General features: G+C 37.5%; 1 protein-coding gene across 1 annotated transcript in view; it reads right to left on the bottom strand.

Moving 5' to 3' along the window:
• The window catches only part of LOC124594231 (glycerol kinase-like), a 165996-nt gene that overhangs the window by 130166 nt on the left and 14941 nt on the right, over window positions 1-20889 (bottom strand). The window contains exon 4 of the mRNA XM_047132597.1: window positions 9094-9203. Within this exon, the coding sequence (XP_046988553.1) occupies window positions 9094-9203 (110 nt within the window). The remainder of the gene's footprint in view (window positions 1-9093; window positions 9204-20889) is intronic.

Consider the following 20889-nt stretch of genomic DNA (forward strand, 5'->3'; position numbering starts at 1 on the left):
TTATTGTTTGCACTTATAGGTTATAGATTTAAAACAGTTCATTCAGGTTTTATAATAAAATGGAAAAGTATTTCAGATCAGTGTCTCATTCATTATTTTTAAGCCATACATCTTTCTCTCGCATGGCAAACTGGTTGAAGGTTTGCAATTTTCTTTATGGTCATTGTACTCAACATATAACAATTCAACTTCCATTTTCTGTGTATATAATCATTTGTTTTCATGTCTTTCTCTCTTGTAGTAGGTTTGTGATTATTTTCTCTTAAATGTTTTGCAAAGGTTGAGCAGCTTGTAGCACATTTCCAAACTCTAATATGTTCTTTGTAGCGGGTGCCGAATGTTCTGGTGGTTTGTCGTATATATCTTCCATCACATGTGTTGCATTGTAGATGGTATATTCCTGCTTTCTGGTAGATGTCCATGTCTAATTATTTTTTGAATGTACTTTTGGATTGACACTTCCATTTCGAATAATAAGTTTTATACCTTGCCTTTTGAAAATATTTGTTATTCTGTGCATGAGTTAGTACCTGTTGGTCTTGTGTAGCATCTTGAACCTTCTTTCTTTCATGTACTCTTTGTCATTGTTCTCCTGTTGCTGGGCGTGCTTGTTTCTGTGTGGTGTTTTCTTGTATTATTGTTTTTGACTGAGCATGTGTCATGTTTATTGACTGTATTTGTTATTTAATTTTTGTTTAACTTTGTGACTAGATTACTACTGTACCCATTGGCTTTTGCTTTTTGTGTGATGATCTCTACCTCTTCCTCGTAGTTTTGTGTGCTGAGTGGTGCTATGTTGAGTCAAAAAAGTCTCAAGCAGATCAATGTTTCTGTACCCAACAAATGTAGAAGAAGTACAGGTTACAATAAAAAGTCTCAAAATGAAACACTCTGCAGGTGTAGATGATATACCTGATTTCATTATAAAGAAGTGTAGGGATTTGATTACTGAGCCCTTAACCCACCTATGTAACCTATCTTTTGCTACATGAACTTTTACTTCACGTTTGAAAATAGCAAAAGTAAAGCCATTATACAAGAAAGGAAACAAAGATGATATTTCCAACTACAGACCACTGGCACTCCTGTGTTTTCTCAAAAATATTAGAAAGGTTTTTCAATAAGAGGCTAACAGACTTCTTAGAGGAAAATGGCATTCTGTCAGAATCTCAACATTGATTTAGAGCAAACCGCTCAAACGAATCAGCAGTTCACTCCTTTCTATTAGAGGCACTGATAGCATTAGGCAACAAAACACTTACCATGGGCATATTTTTAGATTTGTCAAAGGCATTTGACACCATAAATCATGACAAATTGCTACACAAGCTAGAAAATCTTGGCATTAGGGGAACAGCTAACAACTGGCTCAGCTCTTATCTTAAGAACAGGGAACAATATGTGGAAATAGATCAAGAAGGGGACAATGTAATTAGGGAATATAATTCCAAGCTACTGACTATTAAATATGGAGTGCCATAAGGATCAGTAATGGGTCCTGTTCTGTTCTTACTCTATGTAAGTGACCTAAACATAAGCAATGACATCAGTAAAATATTTCAATTTGCTGATGATACGAGTATTCTAATTACAGGAAACTCTGAAGTAACTCTTGTAAAAAAACATAAAAGAAGCCACTGACAGGCTAACATGTTACTTTGATGACAATGACTTAACAATAAACACTGAAAAAACTGTAGCTATGGATATACACACAGCACAAACAAAAAAATTTGATATCACCTAACCTAGAGCTATATGGACAGACAATTGCCAAAACAGCCTGTACCAAATTTCTTGGACTTCATCTACAAGACAACTTGAAATGGAAATCACATATTGAGCAAATGAACAAAAAATTAAGTACTTCTTGTTTTGCGTTACATACATTAAAAATTGTACTAGCTGCAACACCCGTCAGTGTGTGTATTATGCAGTTACACACTGTCACCTCTGGTATGGGATATGTTCTGGGGAAATTCTGGAGAAGCCATCAAAACATTCAAAATTCAAAAAAAAATTATAAGACTAATGGAAGGGGTAAGTAATCACAAATCATGTAGACCATTGTTTCATGATCCTGCCACTTCCTTTCATATATACTTTAATATATAATGTATTTAAGGCAAAACTTACATACAAAAAGACCACTCGTCACTCAAAATCACACAATACACAGCTATGATACAAGACAAAAATTTGATGTACATGTTCAAAGCGGCAACACAAAGTTATTTCAAAATGGCCTTATCCATCCTAGTATCAAACTACACAATGCCTTACCAGATGCCATTAAACACATACATTGTTCACTTCAAATCCAAACTGAAGTAATACTCGGTTGATCATTGCTTTTATACAGTAAATGAATACCTACAAAACTAAATATTTCTGTGTTAACCCAATGTAGTCTCATTCAGAAGAACATTAGTATTTTATCTCTCTGTATATAGCGTAACAACATTTATTTAAGTATTCATCATTAATTGATATATTAATGTGTGTTATTATGTACAAAGATATATTGTATGTAAAACAGTTAATATTAACACAAAAATCCAAATATCTCTTGCACATTGTGCAGCTGTAGATGAAAATGTATCAATAAATCAATCAATCTACAAAGCATGTCACTGAGTGCTCGTTGCTTCTGTGAGTGTGAGTTGAAGTCTGATATATGATAGTGTCTGTTGTTGTAGGTTTATGGCTGATTTCAAAGCTATGCTGATTGGTTTCTTTTTCATAGGTATTTCTAAGAAGTTTATTTGCTTGTCATGTTCTTTTTCCACTCGTGAATCTTTTTATGTATTGTGTATGTATGTGCATGCATATCAATCAGAATCTACTTTTTGGAGTGGAATTTAAGCACTGTTCATTAAACTTCCATTAAAGAACAGTGTAAGTTTTAAATTAATTTTCAAATAATAGCAAATAAGGGCAAACAAGCCTGTTCACTGAGTTCATCTACTATGAATTAGACATATGCCATTTAGTAAAACCATTAAGCATATGTGTATACCAATAGTGCAGGGAGGTGTGTTGGTTAGTCAGCACTTAGTTGTTCTACAAAAAGAAAAAAACTCATTCTTAAGTCATAAATGCAAGTCTAATGTTGTATGTCCAGCTCCTTGGAAACAATTTTGTTCATCTAATTTTGAGAACCATGTGATATAGCTGAAACGTTATTTCTACTCTGGATAAACATTTTGAGCTACTGAACAACATACTGTAGGAGGTATTCCCAACTTTCTGATGACAGATTTGGAATTATCTGAAATTAATTAATTACGAAATAATTGACATTAAAAGTTCAGACCCTCAAAATTTCAGTTGCCTATTTTTCTTGAATGCCTGCAAGATTCTGAACTTTGACGATATTTTATTGCTGTATTTGTTCTGACATGGACAACACCTCTTTCTCATTAATTAATTTGATCAGTAATCAAGATTTCAAATAATTTAGAATCATAAAATGTTTATTCATCAATTTATTAATTATGTTGGTTGTGGTAAAAGTTTTCTCTCAGATAACATAAGTCACTTCATGAGGTCTATGTGCATTAAAGTCAGTGCCGGTCTAATATGACTATAAAATATCTGTGAAAGCCAGTGTTTGGAAGGCTTCAGAGCGATAAAGTTTGATAAATATTATTTACTAGACAGTGTTATTAATTCTGTTGATTACATTACATGTTGTTTTACATTACTTTCATGTTCCTGTCACTGTATATTATGCCACCATGAAATGTAACTGAAGATGTGAGTCTGATAAATGTTTGGATGAGTTTCTTTCATATGTGTTTGAAAACAATGAGATGTATGTCTCTTTGCCTGCAAAAACTGTGATTCCTATTAACTGGAACAGCTCATCACATTTAGTGTATACAAAGTAGGATTAACCACTCTTAAAATTAAATTCCTGTTTGTCCTACATCATTTGGCACAATCTCCATAGCACCAGTTTGCAACATATCTTTTCAGTACAGACATGATACTTGCACTCAGTTTTTACATATCTTGCAACTTCAAATACACATAAGGGGTACATCAAAACCCTCACTGAAAAATATCCTTTCCATGTAATTTAACTTTTCTGTAGTGTTTTTCCAGTCATAGAAATTTTCTTTCATAAAAGCTGTTTCTTTCCATAGTCTTGTATGGTCACCATGTAGATGGGCCTAAAGCACTCATAGCAGAAAACACTATCACTCTTTCCTGTGTAATGTAACCATGCATAATAAACAATCTGTTCCAGTTTGCAAGAACTTCTACTCCTTCACAGAAATTTATGAGGGTAGAATGTAGAAGCAATTAGAACTTGTGTAATATTATCTGACAGTTAGTAGCTTCAAGGATGCAACAGTTTGCTTCAGTCATATGCAAAAACTGCTGTCAATCAAAATGATAACTGCATATTTGCTGATTTGCAGAATAACTTTTATTACTGGCTCTGCTTGTCGATCACGTACATCACTATGTGAATTTTGGGGAGCATAAAATGACTGTCTTGTTCCCCAGACTTTGAAGTATGGGGTGAGTGCCCACTACACCCTTCTTCCCAACTATTATGGTGTTGACCCAGAGCCTTGTCCATCAGAGGCAATGATCTTACTAACTCCTCATGATACAATATCACTTCATGGGCACCTCACATCAGTTTGTCAGTCTTCTGGTTTCTTCTTGAACTTAATTTTGGAAGCAACCTCATGCTGCGTCTAAGCCATTCTCCACAATATAGAACCTGTTAAACAAGACAGACCACCAAGGCATGCATGAGAACCCCTATGGAGATCAGAAAGTATGGGAGTGGTAATGACAGACAAAAGTTGTGACGTCTTCCTTGACAGCCCAGTTGCTAAAAAAAAAGGAAAAGAAAAAGAAATATCTGGTTTTAATATTATGCCACTGAAGTAGTAGCTGAGAGTGCAATGGCAGTAGCAAAAAATTTATCAAGGCCTATTCAAAGGAATCATAAAAATATTTGTCATAACTGATTCAGAGAAATCAATGAATATCTCAATACAGGTTGGTAGAGAAAAATTTGAATTCCACTCATCCTGAATGTGAGTCTGCTGTGTTAATCATTGCTCCAACTCATGCAGCCATTTGATAAGAGCATTGCCTGTAAAAAGCAAGATTCTAAGTCTGAGGACTTACCTGTGTACAGTCTAAATTTGAATTTTATATTTTTCATTGAATATGCTTATGCCACTGTTAATGATTTCAGGTGTTCATATTTTACTAACTTTTTATTTCCACTGACAATACCACAGTAATGTGCCATGACCTTAGTCCTCAGCTTCAACTTCCAACACATACAGCAACATGTAAGAAACAAGGTGGTCATAGAGAAGGCCTGATGAATGGAAAAGGCAAGTTTGCACTTGCAGTCAAGCTAAGCATGAAAAATCAACATTCATATATAACTGATTTGCTGATACAAGTAAGAATAGATGCCTCTTCTGCTGTATCACAAAGTATTGAGGCCTCTATGGATTCACTGCAGGTGACAATCTCGTAAAGTTGATCTGAACTCATTTTCCAAAAATTGTACTGAGGTCAGTTCAACAGCCGACACATAGTGGAATTATTTTAGGTCTTGTAGCCACAAATAGCACTGATCTTACTGACAGCATCGGTACAGAGACAGGGATTAGTGATCATTATGTCATAATAATAATAATAATAATAATAATAATAATAATAATAATAATAATGGTTTATTTGTCCATAATAACTTTTACAGTCGTGGACATAGTCAGTCAGTACATACATGAACAACATAGTTTAGTAGTAGAAATAAGGTACATACAACATTAAAAATCCTTGATGGAGTACAAACATTTAGCAATTAACAGCTGCTTTAATTTTATTTTAAATATGTTTCCTTTTAACATTTTTATGGTTTTTGGCAATCTGTTGTAAAAAAATCTTCCAGCAGAAAATGGATTATGATTGGTTGCTTTTTTTATTTCTGTATTTTATGTAGTAATCCTCTTTCTTCCTTGTATTGTAACTATGGATATCACTATTTATTATACTGTGCTCCATATTTTCTTTTACAAACAGTATAGTCCTTAGAACATATAATTAATACACTGTTAGTATATTATACTTAATCAAGTATTCTCTACAGGATTGACGTTTATTAATATTCGCTATTATCCCAATTGCTCTCTTCTGGGCTCTAAAAGCCCTATCCATGTATACTGTTGGTGCAATAGTTATTGGAGTTAATAACTTTATCAAGAACACTAGGAGAGCTTTTATTCTCAAAAGACCAGATAAGCGGTTGTTTGCATTCCACTTAGACAATGAATGGACATAATTTATTTCCAATATGATGGACATACAGGAATTGTGAACAGTTAAACTGATTGTGAACTGCTCTCTTAAGAAGTATGTGCCAAGTAACTGGATTAAGGACAGAAAAGCTGCACTGTGGTTGAATAAGAAAATTCAGGAAATTCTGAGAGGACAAGAGATTGCTCCCCTCTCAGTTGAAAAAAAGAATAAGGAAACGTCAACAGGCAAAAGTTAGGGAAATTTGTGTGTCTATAAAAAGACTGATTTGTAAAGCATATAACTAGCACTATCATACATTACCAAAAGATCTTGCTGAAAACACGAGAAAATTTTGGCCCTAGATAAAATTGCTAAGCAAGTCAAAGGCTTCTATTCACTCACTCATAGACCAGTCTTGTGTGGCAACAGAAGAGATAAAAAGAAATGTTGAACTTTTAAATTTCACTTTTAAAAAATTATTAATGCAGGATTGTTGAGTGTCGTAACTGAATGCTACTATTAATTCAGGCTAAACATGCATGATACCAAAAAATGTTTCCCTGCTACAGTTCTTTTATGGTGATCATTGCATTATTAAACACTTGCCTGACAAGGGAGCAATATAACAAAGATGTGGCAACACAATAAAAAGTAACAAATACCATTAATTAAGAGCATTTTACAAACTGTCACTTCACTTTGGTATAATTTGACATGGCACTTTATGTGCAAAACCTAATAGAATGGTATCTAAAATAACATTGCTGACTTTTGGCAGTGTGTATAGTATCACTGTAACTGACTGTAATTACACAAACAATCAACAATCCAATTACAAACAGTGACTCTTACGTAAGAGGGCAGTCTTTAGAATACTGTACTGAGCTGACTGTAGGCACTGAATGGTCTGGAACTGTGTCCACGGCACATGTTTTGTGCCTGTAAGCAGAAGTATATCCATGTCTGCCAGTACAAGAGGGAAGCAAAGTAGCTCACAATTGACACTGTTCCATATTGGCTGTGTCCACTCTAATCGGCAGACATACGACATACCAGAGGAAGAGGCATGGAAGCAGGTAGATGTCCAGATTTGTGAGTGCAATCTAGAGAGATGGACCTGAGATGCCAGATGATTGTTCCTGTGTGTTGGTAGCCTCCTGCAGTATTTGTTGTGTACCTCTTGTGTGGTACTCAACAAGGATCATAACAGACATACCACTGTTTGACCATCACACAGATTATCACATGGAGAACCTAGTAATAGGCATCTGTGGCACTGATAAGCAACTGAAACAGTCAAAAATAAATAAGGATGGAATCGCAGTTCTGATTTACCGAGAATACTCTTCTATACTGGCCCACTGGTCTCTTGCTTGGTTTTCATTCATCCAGAATCACTCACTCAGTGCAAAGTCCTGTGCAACCGGAAAAAGGCACAGACAATTCCTGTGTGGAAGAAGGGTAAAAGAACAGACTGTAAAATTACAGGCCACTATCTTTAATATCCATCTGCTTCTAATTCCTGAGTACATTCTAATTTTAAATATAATAAATGGGTCTGGCGCCCACTGCAGACTGTAATGAAGGTCTGAGTATACACAATATGTCCCAGATATGTGAGTAGCTCAAAGAGTTCTTCAGTAATAGTACTCTGTACATTGTCCTGGATGGTGAATGTTCATCAGAGACAACGTTACTGTCATGAGTACCACAAGGAAAAGCAAAAGGAATGCTTTCATTCTCTACATACATAAATGATCTGATGGATATGGTGAGCAGCAATGTGAGACTGTTTGCGGATGGTGTTGTAGTGTATAGGATTGTTAAATGACTGTTGTAGGATACAGGATGACAGAGATAATTGTTATTTGTTTTGATGAATGGCAGCATGTTCTAATGTAGAAAAATGCAGGGGATGCAGATGGGTAAGAAAAATAATCCTGTAATGTATGAATACAGTTTAGTGGTGTGCTTCTTGTCATGGTCACACCAACTAATATCAACGGATAATGTTGCAAAGTGACTTGAAGAGGAAAGAGCATGTAAGGCTGGTAGCAGGCACAACAAATGGTTGACTTCAGTTTACTGAGAGAATTCTACTAAAGTGCAGCTGATCTATAAAGGAGATAATGTACAAAACACTAGGAGGATTCATTCTTGAGTATCACTCCAGAGTTTGGGATTCCTGCCAGGTTGTATCAGAGGAGGACATCAAAGCAATTCAGAGGCATACTGCTATGTTTGTTACTGGTAGGTTTGATCAAAATGCATGTATTACAGAGATGCTTAATTAACTCAAATGTGGATCCCAGACGAAGATAACAGTCTTTTCATAAAAAAAAAAAAGTCGAGAAAATTTAGATAACCACCATTTGTAGCTGATTGCAGAATGATCATACTGCCACCAATGTTATTTCACACAAGTATTGCAAATACAGGATAAGACAAATTGGAGATCATATGGAGGTGCAGATGCAGTCATTTATTCCTCGCTCCATTTGCGAGTGTAATACAAAAGTGAAAGACTAGTAGTGGTACGAGGTACCTTCCACCATGCACCACATAGTGGCTTGCAGAATGTGTATGAGGTAATTTCTAAATGAGTGCCCTTAATTATTGATTGTAAATGAGATCTTCATGAATCTCTCTAATCATCTATTGTTGCATCCTTTCATGGCATTATTTATTCTTTAATTACAAATAAATTATTTTTTTTTTAAATATATATGTTTCATGTTTGTATCTACAACTTTTACTTTTGTTACTCTAGAGGAATAAAATCACAGAACAGCTCTGAATTAAACATACCTACAGAGTACTGAATCCCACAGAAGACTTTCTATATTCATAAGCATTGTCCTGGATGCATTTGTAACATCTGTTATATGCAAACCTCCTTTGACACCACCCGTCAAATTCTGAAATGAAATGTAATAATAGTGCTAATTTAGGTTCATAGTCTAACTTACACTAAAATTTATGGCTTAAAGATGTATCAAGTACAAAAACTAAATACACTTCATTATTACACAGATTCTACACTGGAAGAAATGATGAGAAGAGATGAAGTACACCAAAAGAGTTATTTTCCACATAATTTCTGGAAAATTCACTTGTTTAATGTGATGCAGTAACTCTTTGATGAATATTAACACAAATACTGAAAAGGCAACCATTCAAAAAGGAAGTACGGAGTTAGCCACACAAATGAAGAACTGAACACTGTAATTCGTCTTTGGAACTTACGTTACCATTACTGCCAAGCAGCATAAAAATACTTCAAACAGAAAACAACATTTCTAGCTTTCAGAACAAAATATTCATTTTTCAGGGGAGTGCTTCTATTGAATGTTATGGTAGTTGTTCTCCTCAAAGTTAAGTACTGGCCAGCCTTTGTCTCTTTGTAAGTTTTGAAACATTCTTATTTGAATTTTCCATTTTACAGAAATGACAATTTATATAATTTCGCTCAATCTCTTTAGGAAAATTATAGGGCAGTTCCTTCGAAAAGTCAAAACCAAATTTCTGTTCAATCAGAACTTTAACTTCATTTCTAGTGTTCTCCTGGTCCTTGCTTGGCTTCAGATCTCTCTTCCCCATTAAAAAGAGTTTCTCATGTTGGTTAGAGTCAGAGTTTGGATTCAGATTCTAACATCAAGGTTAATGAAGTGCAGCTACAATATTCCACTACTCATAAAACTGGTAATCTTGACAACAATCAATCTTAGAAAGTTGTTAACACAGCTCACTCAGAAAGAAAAAAAAAAAGAGGACCACATCACTGACAATTCATTGACTAGTTTGTTTACATTGATTTGTGCACTTTGTCCTATAGTTTCTAGAGCATTTCAAGAATGGCTGTCTCATAGACCTGTTGCTCTGACATAGCGTATACTGCCTCTTGTTGATTTCTTACAGACACTTTTATTTTTATTGCAGCATAAAATAAAAATAACAACAGCAGTGAAAATATTATAAAGATTTAAACAGTGGCAATATTACATAAAATATATTGACTACATTAAATTATTATTTTTTGTCATAAAAAAGGATATAACAGAAATGTAGAATGCCATCAATACTCACTTAAAACACACTGGAAATACACAACTAAACTCTCACACTGCAAATAAATCACTGCCTCTCAATACAAAGTGTAATCGCAGTGACTGCAGCTCATTTCAAAGAGCAGAAGCAAGATAGTCCAAGCAGTGGCAGCACCTATCCTGCTATGGCTACCTCGGCCAATTCGCAAATGAGATTAACAACAATAGTAACACTAGCCACAGCATGCCAGGAAGACTCACAGGCTAGCCAGACAGGCCTACTTCAGTACATCTGATAAGAGGGTGAACCATTGTGACCTCTGGCCACCACCCTGTTTGCGTAGGTGCAAACACAATGCTTGGCCTTATTTAATTGGGCACACAGACCATTACAGCCAGTTCATGTCACGTTGCTATGGAATACTGATATCTATGACAACAATCAAGAATTACAACCAGGCTCCAAATCCTGAACTAGCATTTTGGAATATTCTATTATTCACTATCTATGCTTGGTGAGACTAACTGGACACTGTTTATGGGAATGGACTTTGGCTTGTGAACTAGACTCCTCAGCAGTTGAGGCTGCAGTCTTTCAGTCATAACTGTAACAATTTGTGTACTTGTACATAATAAGCTTCACACACAGACTGTCAGCTGCACATGAAAGGAACTATTTCAAATAAAACAGTAACTTACACAGAGAAGATTTAGCATCTCCTAATTATGTAACTAAGAGAAACACCAGGATGAGTAGCTGTTTTCAACAATCAAAGCTTACTGTCCTCAATTACATCTTATGCCATCCCATTGCTCCATCACTGTTTTCCTAAGAAGATACTTTATGGCATCGAAACAAATGAATCATTTATTACTGTTACAAGACTGACTTTCATAGAAGAGACTTCACTGGATCCAAGAAAATGGATCACTGACTTCTATCATTTCCTGAACTGCCTTTGAGATGAATATGTCTCCAAATTCTTTGAGATATTTCTACACATAATCCAATTCCTGGCAGAGTGACAACTTTTACGTGTCTTAGCAGCAGCACAATAGTGCTATAGATATTCCAGACATTTCTCACCTGGCTGGATGCAATAAGTGGTCTGTAAGGCAATAATGAAAATCACAACAGATGAGAAAAATCATTACAGAGGTATCATTATCTGCTCCACTGCTGCCAGGACTCAATTGAACTTGGCAAAAAAATATGTGTATTTGCGTAGCACACAAATTTTGAAGACATTCTGGAAGAAAAAAATGACAAAGTGTTACACACTGTTCCACATGATTCGCTCCACTGTTATACATAGTGGTACACTTCAGATGTGTTCCATTCCAAATATCACTTACCACCATCCTCACTTTCAACACACCACGTATGCCTAGAATTTTAATAAAACAAAAATAAAATGTATTCAATGTTTTATTATACATACATCAAAAAAAGTTTTGCATCACCTCAGTTCCGAGAGTTCAGGAACCGGTACAGGAAATTGAAATTGATATCATAAACATGCCCCCATGAACCATGGACCTTGCCGTTGGTGGGGAGGCTTGCGTGCCTCAGTGATACAGATAGCCATACCGTACGTGCAACCACAATTGAGGGGTATCTGTTGAGAGGCCAGACAAACGTGTGGTTCCTGAAGAGGGGCAGCAGCCTTTTCAGTAGTTGCAGGGGCAACAGTCTCGATGATTGACTGACCTGGCCTTGCAACATTAACCAAAACAGCCTTGCTGTGCTGGTACTGCGAATGGCTGAATGCAAGGGGAAACTACGGCTGTAATTTTTCCCGAGGGCATGCAGCTTTACTGTATGGATAAATGATGATGGCGTCCTCTTGGGTAAAATATTCCGGGGCTAAAATAGTCCCCCATTCGGATCTCTGGATGGGGACTACTCAGGAGGACGTTGTTATCAGGTGAAAGAAAACTGGTGTTCTACGGATCGGAGCATGGAATGTCAGATCCCTTAATCGGGCAGATAGGTTAGAAAATTTAAAAAGGGAAATGGATAGGTTAAACTTAGATATAGTGGCAATTAGTGAAGTTCGGTGGCAGGAGGAACAAGACTTTTGGTCAGGTGAATACAGAGTTATAAATACAAAATCCAATAGGGGTAATGCAAGAGTAGGTTTAATAATGAATACAAAGATAGGAATGCGGGTAAGCTACTACAAATAGCATAGTGAACACATTATTGTGGCCAAGATAGACACAAAGCCCATGCCTACTACAGTAGTACAAGTTTATATGCAACCTAGCTCCGAAGATGACGAAGAGATTGATGAAATGTATGATGAGATAAAAGAAATTATTCAGACAGTGAAGAGAGATGAAAATTTAACAGTCATGGGTGACTGGAACTCGACAGTAGGAAAAGGAAGAGAAGGAAACGTAGTATGTGAATATGAAATGGGAGTAAGGAATGAAAGAAGAAGCTGCCTGGTAGAATTTTGCACAAAGCATAACTTAATCACAGCTAACACTTCAAGAATCATGAAAGAAGGTTATATACATGGAAGAACCCTGGAGGTACTAAAAGGTTTCAGATAGATTATATAATGGTAAGACAGAGATTTAGGAACCAGGTTTTAAATTGTAAGACATTTCCAGGGGCAGATTTGGACTCTCACCACAATCTATTGGTTATGAACTGTAGATTAAAACTGAAGAAACTGCAAAAAGGTGGTAAATTGAGGAGATGGGACCTGGATAAACTGAAAGAACCAGAGGTTGTAGAGAGCTTCAGGGAGAGCATAAGGGAACGATTGACAAGAATGGGGGAAAGAAATACAGTAGAAAGGGAATGGGTAGCTTTGAGAGACGAAATAGTGAAGGTAGCAGAGGATCAAGTAGGTAAAAAGACGAGGGCTAATAGAAATCCTCGGGTAACAGAAGATATATTGAATTTAATTGATGAAAGGAGAAAATACAAAAATGCAGTAAATGAAGCAGGCAAAAAAGAATACAAACGTCTCAAAAATGAGATTGACAGGAAGTGCAAAATGGCTAAGCAGTGATGGCTAGAGGACAAATGTAAGGATGTAGAGGTGCATATCACTAGGGGTAAGATAGATACTGCCTACAGGAAAATTAAAGAGACCTTTGGAAAAAAGAGAACGACTTGCATGAATATCAAGAGCTCAGATGGAAATCCAGTAATAAGCAAAGAAGGGAAAGCAGAAAGATGGAAGGAGTATATAGAGGGTCTATACAAGGGTGACGTACTTGAGGATGTCAAACTCTTCACTGCTGTGAAGAGTTTGACACTGAAAGACCTACGTTGAAACAAGGCCTCTGGAATAGACAACATTCCATTGGAACTGCTGACGGCCTTGGGAGAGCCAGCCCTGACAAAACTACCATCTGGTGAGCAAGATGTATGAGGCAGGTGAAATACCCTCAGACTTCAAGAAGAATATAATAATTCCAATCCCAAAGAAAGCAGGTGTTGACAAATGTGAAAATTACTGAACTATCAGTTTAATAAGTCGCAGCTGCAAAATACTAACACGAATTCTTTACAGACGAATGGAAAGACTAGTAGAAGCCGACCTCGGCGAAGATCAGTTTGGATTCCGCAGAAATCTTGGAACACGTGAGGCAATACTGATCATATGATTTATGTTAGAAAATAGATTAAGGAAAGGCAAATCCATGTTTCTAGATTTTGTAGACTTACAGAAAGCTTTTGACAATGTTGACTGGAATACTCTCTTTCAAATTCTGAAGATGGCAGGGGTAAAATACAGGGAGCGAAAGGCTATTTACAATTTGTACAGAAACCAGATGGCAGTTATAAGAGTCAAGGGGCATGAAAGGGAGGCAGTGGTTGGGAAGGGGGTGAGACACGTTTGTAGCCTATCCCCGATGTTATTCAATCTGTATATTGAGCAAGCAGTAAAGGAAACAAAAGAAAAATTTGGAGTAGGAATTAAAATCCATGGACAAGAAATTAAAACTTTGTGGTTCGCTGATGACATTGTAATTCTGTCAGAGACAGCAAAGGACTTTGAAGAGCGGTTGAACAGAAATGGACAGTGTCTTGAAAGGAGGATATAAGATGAACATCAACAAAAGCAAAATGAGGATAATGGAATGTAGTCAAATTAAATCGGGTAATGCTGAGGGTATTAGATTAGGAAATGAGACACTTAAAGTAGTAAAGGAGTTTTGCTATTTGGGGAGCAAAATATAAAAGGTGACAGTTGAAGTAGAGAGGATATAAAATGTAGACTGGCAATGGCAAGGAAGGCGTTTCTGAAGAAGAGAAATTCGTTAACATCGAGTATAGATTTAGGTGTCAGGAATTCTTTTCTGACGGTATTTGTATGGAGTGTAGCCATGTATGGAAGTGAAACATGGATGATAAATAGTTTAGACAAAAAGAGAATAGAAGCTTTCGAAATGTGGTGCTACATAAGGATGCTGAAGATTAGATGGGTAGATCACATAACTAATGAGGAGGTACTGAATAGAATTGGGGAGAAGAAAAATTTGTGGTACAACCTGACTAGAAGAAGGGATCGGTTGGTAGGACATATTCTGAGGCATCAAGTGATCACCAATTTAATATTGGAGGGCAGTGTGGAGGGTAAAAATCACATAGGGAGACCAAGAGATGAATACACTAAACAGATTCAGAAGGATATAGGCTGCAGTAGGTACTGGGAGATGAAGAAGCTTGCACTGGATAGAGTATCATGGAGAGCTGCATCAAACCAGTCTCTGGACTGAAGACAACAACAACAACAACAACAACAACAACAACAACAACAACATAAACATCATTGCTCATGAAAACCACACATTGCATTGTTTTACTACCATATAATGAGACCTTCAGAGGTGCTGGTCCACACTGGTACCTCTAATACCCAATAGCACGTCCTCTTGCATTGATGCATGTCTGTATTCATCATGGAATACTATCCACAAGTTCATCACAGCACCATTGGTCCAGATTGTCCCACTCCTCAATGGCAATTCAGCACAGATACCTCAGAGTAGTTGGAGGGTCACGTCGTCCACAAACAGCCCGTTTCAATCTATCCCAGGTACGTTCAATAGGGTTCATGTCTGGAGAACACACTGCCCACTCTGGTCAGGCAATGTCATTATCCTGAAGGAAGTCATTCAAAAGGTGTGCACGATGGGGACACGAATTGTCATCCATCAAGACAAATGTCTCACCAATATGCTGCCGATATGGTTGCACTATCAGTCGGAGGATGGCATTCACGTATTTTACAGCATTACTTCCATGACCACCAGTGGCATAGTTTTGAATCCACCTGGCAGATTAACAGTTAGCCTGGATGTGTCTTTTAGGCATCCAGCTTCCCAAATCCCACTGTATAAGTACTGGACTGTTACCAACATTCATCCTCTGATACATGCTACACAAACATTCAGAACACTTTCTCAGATCTGCACGTAGTATGCACTCTAGACAGACAGGTGGATACACTGATTCTGTCCTAGGAAGTGACTAGGAGACTTAAGACCTTAGGTATTTAGTATCCTTAATACCAATAATAATCAGCAGTGGTATTGGTATATGCTTAGGAAAGCAGCAGTGCTGGTATACACTTAGGAAATTGTCTCTGTAACCCATCAATATTACATTTTCTACCTTAGCAAGCTGGAATGACTCCACCTATTATTACTCTATCCCTGTTAATAATTTTTTTCTATTCATTTTCCACTTATCATCCAAGTATCTATGAAGTACATGTGCAGTATGTACAAGAATCTATCAAAACTTTAATCAGACGTTACCTCACTTACAATTATTATTCAGGTTTTTCTTTTCAATGTGCTGATTCTAGTAGTGTAATTAGTTTTATTGGGAACCACATTATTTAAAAGTTATTAAGAACTGAAAACTTGACTACAATACAAGTTAGGGAACTTTGCTTGCATAAAATATGCTGACATCTCTCTTTAAAAAGAGTGGTATCCCAAGCTTGAAGTAACAGTATTTCAATTTATGTGAAACTATGTAACTTACTAGATAATAAAAAAGTTCAAAAGCACCTAGATTTTTCATTGCAGATTGAGCCTTTATACTTCTTAAATTACAGAATTTAGTACAGTGCATTTGTTGTACTGACTTTTATGCACTGAATGACTTCCTTCACTAATTAATTAAGCCATTAATTAAGAAATTGCATAAATAACTTTAAAACTAAACATGGTGACTGTAGTTGTAAATGGGTTGTTCTCAATGTATGCACACAACATGTTCCATGAACTTTTATATTTTGTCAATGATACACATATTCAGTAAACCAAATAATGCCATAACATATATCTCAGTCCAATTAGCAAAATCTAACGAAGCAGTTTTTCAAATGATTATGTAGTTTCTTAAACACTAAAATGCTTATAAGCCAGTCGTTATATAATATACTCCACCTCAAAATAGTTAGTTCATGTTTGGAAATCTTATAGGATTTATGTGGAAGTTTGGGAAATTGTGGATAGTTAGTGTTATGTTAAAGTCCAAGGCCGGTAATGACATGACTAACATCTAAAAGGGAATCTGCACCTAAGTATCAAAATCTTAACATCACGCAGTTTTGTATTTTATATCTTTGTAATTTGGAAAATTTTCAGTTCATACCTAGACACCAATTATGCAGTGCTTCAAATCCACCTCATGCTTATACTCTTAACTGCTCAGTGTCAACTAAATACATTTCTACGTTATTATCTGTCATCTGGCAAAATACTGTGTCCACCAACTGGGTAATTTTAAATCAACTTGAGAATGTTCATCTGTCAGACTTCAGTTACAAAAGTGCATGGTACCTGCCACTGTCAGGCGTGATTGGGAAGATCGCTACCCACAAATAATCTTTTACACAAGAGCCGGAACTGGTCATCATGCTACTTATAGTGATAATAAATGTGGGAAAAGTCACATTAATTAAAGTTTGTAGTGAATATTATTGGAAGCTTTCCCATACTACCATTTCACAGTAGATTTATGACATTTCTTCAATGAAACACTGAGTGCAGTATTTGCTTTGCAGGTAGGTCATGTCTCAACCCCTTAAGTCTGCTTTATGTTAGCTATGTTGAGGACTACTGCAACTAAATACCCTCACCATAACTAACCTAACATGAAAATCAATGCTAAATGTTCTGCAGTCAGTCATGTTGGCATTATGCTGTTGCATGGTGTGTTACATCATACATTGCCATTTGCTACTATGAATTGCCCCACCGTACACAAACTTCACTAGAAACATAACTTGCATTTTTTAAGAATTCCTTGCAATTTTTGAGATTCTCCTTTTTTAACATTACTCATGTGTGACTAATCTCTATTTATAGTTCAGTCACTTGAAGTTATTTGGAAACTATCATTTCAGCTAACATGTATATAGCTTCCATTTCTTTTTATCGGACATATTGCAGTATATAGCTTCCATTTCTTTTTATCGGACATATTGCAAACATTCTTAATCTCTTGTTCTCCAAGTAAATATAGTTCCAGATTTAAAAAAAATTTATACATGTATACAGGGCGTAACAATAGAAGATATTTCTGTTAGCAACTGAGGACGGTGTGCTGAATAACATTACATCAGTATTTACTTCATTTTCAGACTAATAATTCCAGCTACTATGAGCAGTATGTCTTAGGTTGGTTAGCACCTTCAAATACATGTGGCAAGAGCAAACGATCAATGCTTAGTTTTCCCTGAGCAGTGAGTCCGGTGTTGAAGTGCGGGAGTGTGGATGCAAGGGATCTGATCTATCCTCGGAGGTGAGTTGCAACCATGCAGAAATCATCAGATTGTAGTCATCCTTTCTGTGATTTACAGTTATTACGTTGACGTACTACTTTCAAATCACTTATGTGTATGTCCCATTATAAATACATTAAGTTTTAGCAGGTAGTGGGCAGTGGGTCCAGTGCTGAAGTGTTGGTGCATGGACACTATGGGTTTGACCTGTTGTGTATTAGTAGGTGTGTACCCACGCAAACAGTTAGAAATCGGAAACCAACGTAGTCCGAACTCAAGTTTCTTTTTATTTCATCACATGTAACATGTTGTCAAGTAAGAGAATACACAAAAAAGAAACAACAACAAAGAGTAAAAAGGTAGGTACGAGAATCACAGTTGACAGCTCGCTTCTCTGTGACTCCCGTGCGAACTGTGGAGAATAATCTCTGTGGTTGGTACGAATTTTACGTGTCGGCTGCAATCGACTTGTGCGGTAGTTGCCACATGAGCCCCCCTTGGTGAGAGCGGAGCTCAGATGTTCCTCTCTGTAGCAGGCAGGGAAGTGCACTTGTCTGCCAGAACGTGTGGTGCATCAAGGCTGCTGCTTTATTGACTGCAGAGTGGGGTTCTACATCGTTGTCTTGTACTGATCGCTGCACGACGCTGACATCGCTGGAGTATCTTGAAGTATATAAGCAGGTTTCACTCTACTTAGTGATATGGTGGCTTGTTTCCCATTCAGTACTATGTCTAGGTGTGTGCATCTCTGCATATCACACGATGAGGTCCAGTGTATGGCGGTTGTAGTGGTGGTTTGACATCTGTGCGTAACAATACATGCGGGCAAGTTTTCAAATTGTTGTGCATGAATGTTACCGGGGCTCCATGTGTTGATGCTTTCGCAGGTTTGATTTTCTTGATCGTTTCTCTCAATCCTTGTTAATATTCTGACTGGTCATCTGCATTCGGTACCCCTGAGTCGTCAGCGAACTCTCCGAGCAAAGGTATTGTTTCTCGATAGACCAACTATGCCGGGGAGACGTCCATATCAGGTTTAAAGATCATCCTAAGACCTAACAGTACAATGGGTAATGCTTCTGTCCATTTAGTACTGTGGCACATGAGTGCTGCTTTTAAGGTACGGTGCCATATTTCTACCATCCCGTTGCTTGGCGTATGGTAGGCGGTGGTGCGGTGATGGCAGTATCGGCAGAATCTTGCTAACTGGGCAAATAGTTCTGATTCAAATGGTCGTCCTCTGTCAGTTGTTATATGGAGTGGGCAGCCAAACCTCGATATCCAAGTTGACATGAATGCCGTTGCCAGAGTTTCCGCCAAGATTTTATCGGTAGGTATTGCTACCGGCCAGCGTGTATACCTGTCAATGATTGTTAGCAGGTAGCGATTACCATCTGAAGGTGGAAGAGGTCCTAAGACGTCCAAATGAATGTGTGAGAAGCGTGCCTTGACATCCAGGAATTTTCCGATTGGAGGGCGCACATGTCTGCTCACTTTGCAAAGCTGACGGAGTGGGCAAGATCTAGTCCAGTTATGGCAATCGCGGTCTATTCCTGACGATACAAATCTTTTGGACACCAGTCTGGTAGTCGCTCAAACACCGGGGTGACATAGGCCATGGAGACAAACACTCTTCTGCGATGTGTGATTGGAACGTAAGGGCGTGATCGACCATGTTGTACGTCACAATGTAATCGTACGTCTTCCCCAGGAACGTCAACTAGCTGTAACTTCAACCATGTGTTGCTGTCACTCAACAGGGTATTTAGCTCATCATCTTCCTGCTGGGCTTGCGCTAGTTCTGCCATAGTGATAGGCTGTGTTATACTGGATACTCGTGACAAACAATCAGCTACCATGTTAGTTAAACCTGAGATGTGGCGTAAGTCTGTGGTGAATTGACTTATGAGCTCCAATTGAGAATACTGCCTTGGGGAGCATTTGTCACTGTTCTTGTCGAATGCGTAAGTCAAGGGCTTATGATCGGTAAAAATTGCAAAATCACGAGCTTCGACTTGTGGTATGAAGTGTTTGATCGCTAAATATATAGCCAAAAGTTCTCTATCGTAAGCACTCCAGCGTTGTTGTGCTGGTGACAACTTGTGCGAATAGTATGCCAGAGGTTGCCATGCCCCATCCACCAATTGTTGCAGGGCTGCACCAACACCAAACTGGCTAGCGTCCACCACCAGTGCCAAAGGTGCTTCTAGTTTAGGGTGCGCCAGCAGTGCAGCCTGAGCCAGGCTCTGACATGTCACTTCGACTGCTGCATCAGATTCCTCATTCCATTGTATGGTTGCATTGCTGTGAACCTTTGGGCCGACTAATAACGCGTTTAACAGTGCCTGCTGTTCAGCTGTCCGTGGTAGAATCCTTCTGTAAAAATTTAACATGCCTAGGTATCTTCTTAATTCTTCGAGCGTAGTAGGCTTGGGCATGTGTAGAATAGCCTCAACTTTTCCGGGTAAGGGTGCTGAACATGTAGCGAATATGCGATGACCTAGAAATTCCACTTCAGGTTGGCCAAACAGGCATTTTGCTGTATTTAACACTATTCCAAACTTCTCTAAGCATTGGAGTACATCTTTTAAATGCTGCTTCTGCTGTTCGTTGTTTGTGGAATATATGAGAACGTCATCCAGGTAGGCGGAACAGAAGGGCAATACTCTTAATACAGAATCCAGAAAACGCTGTCATGTCTCTGCGGCATTTCGCAGCCCAAACGTCATGAAATTGCTTTCAAACAATCCAAAGGGTGTTATTATGGCGGTCTTTGGTATGTCTTCTGG

Source organism: Schistocerca americana, chromosome 2, assembly GCF_021461395.2.
Source record: "Schistocerca americana isolate TAMUIC-IGC-003095 chromosome 2, iqSchAmer2.1, whole genome shotgun sequence".
Taxonomy (NCBI): domain Eukaryota; kingdom Metazoa; phylum Arthropoda; class Insecta; order Orthoptera; family Acrididae; genus Schistocerca; species Schistocerca americana.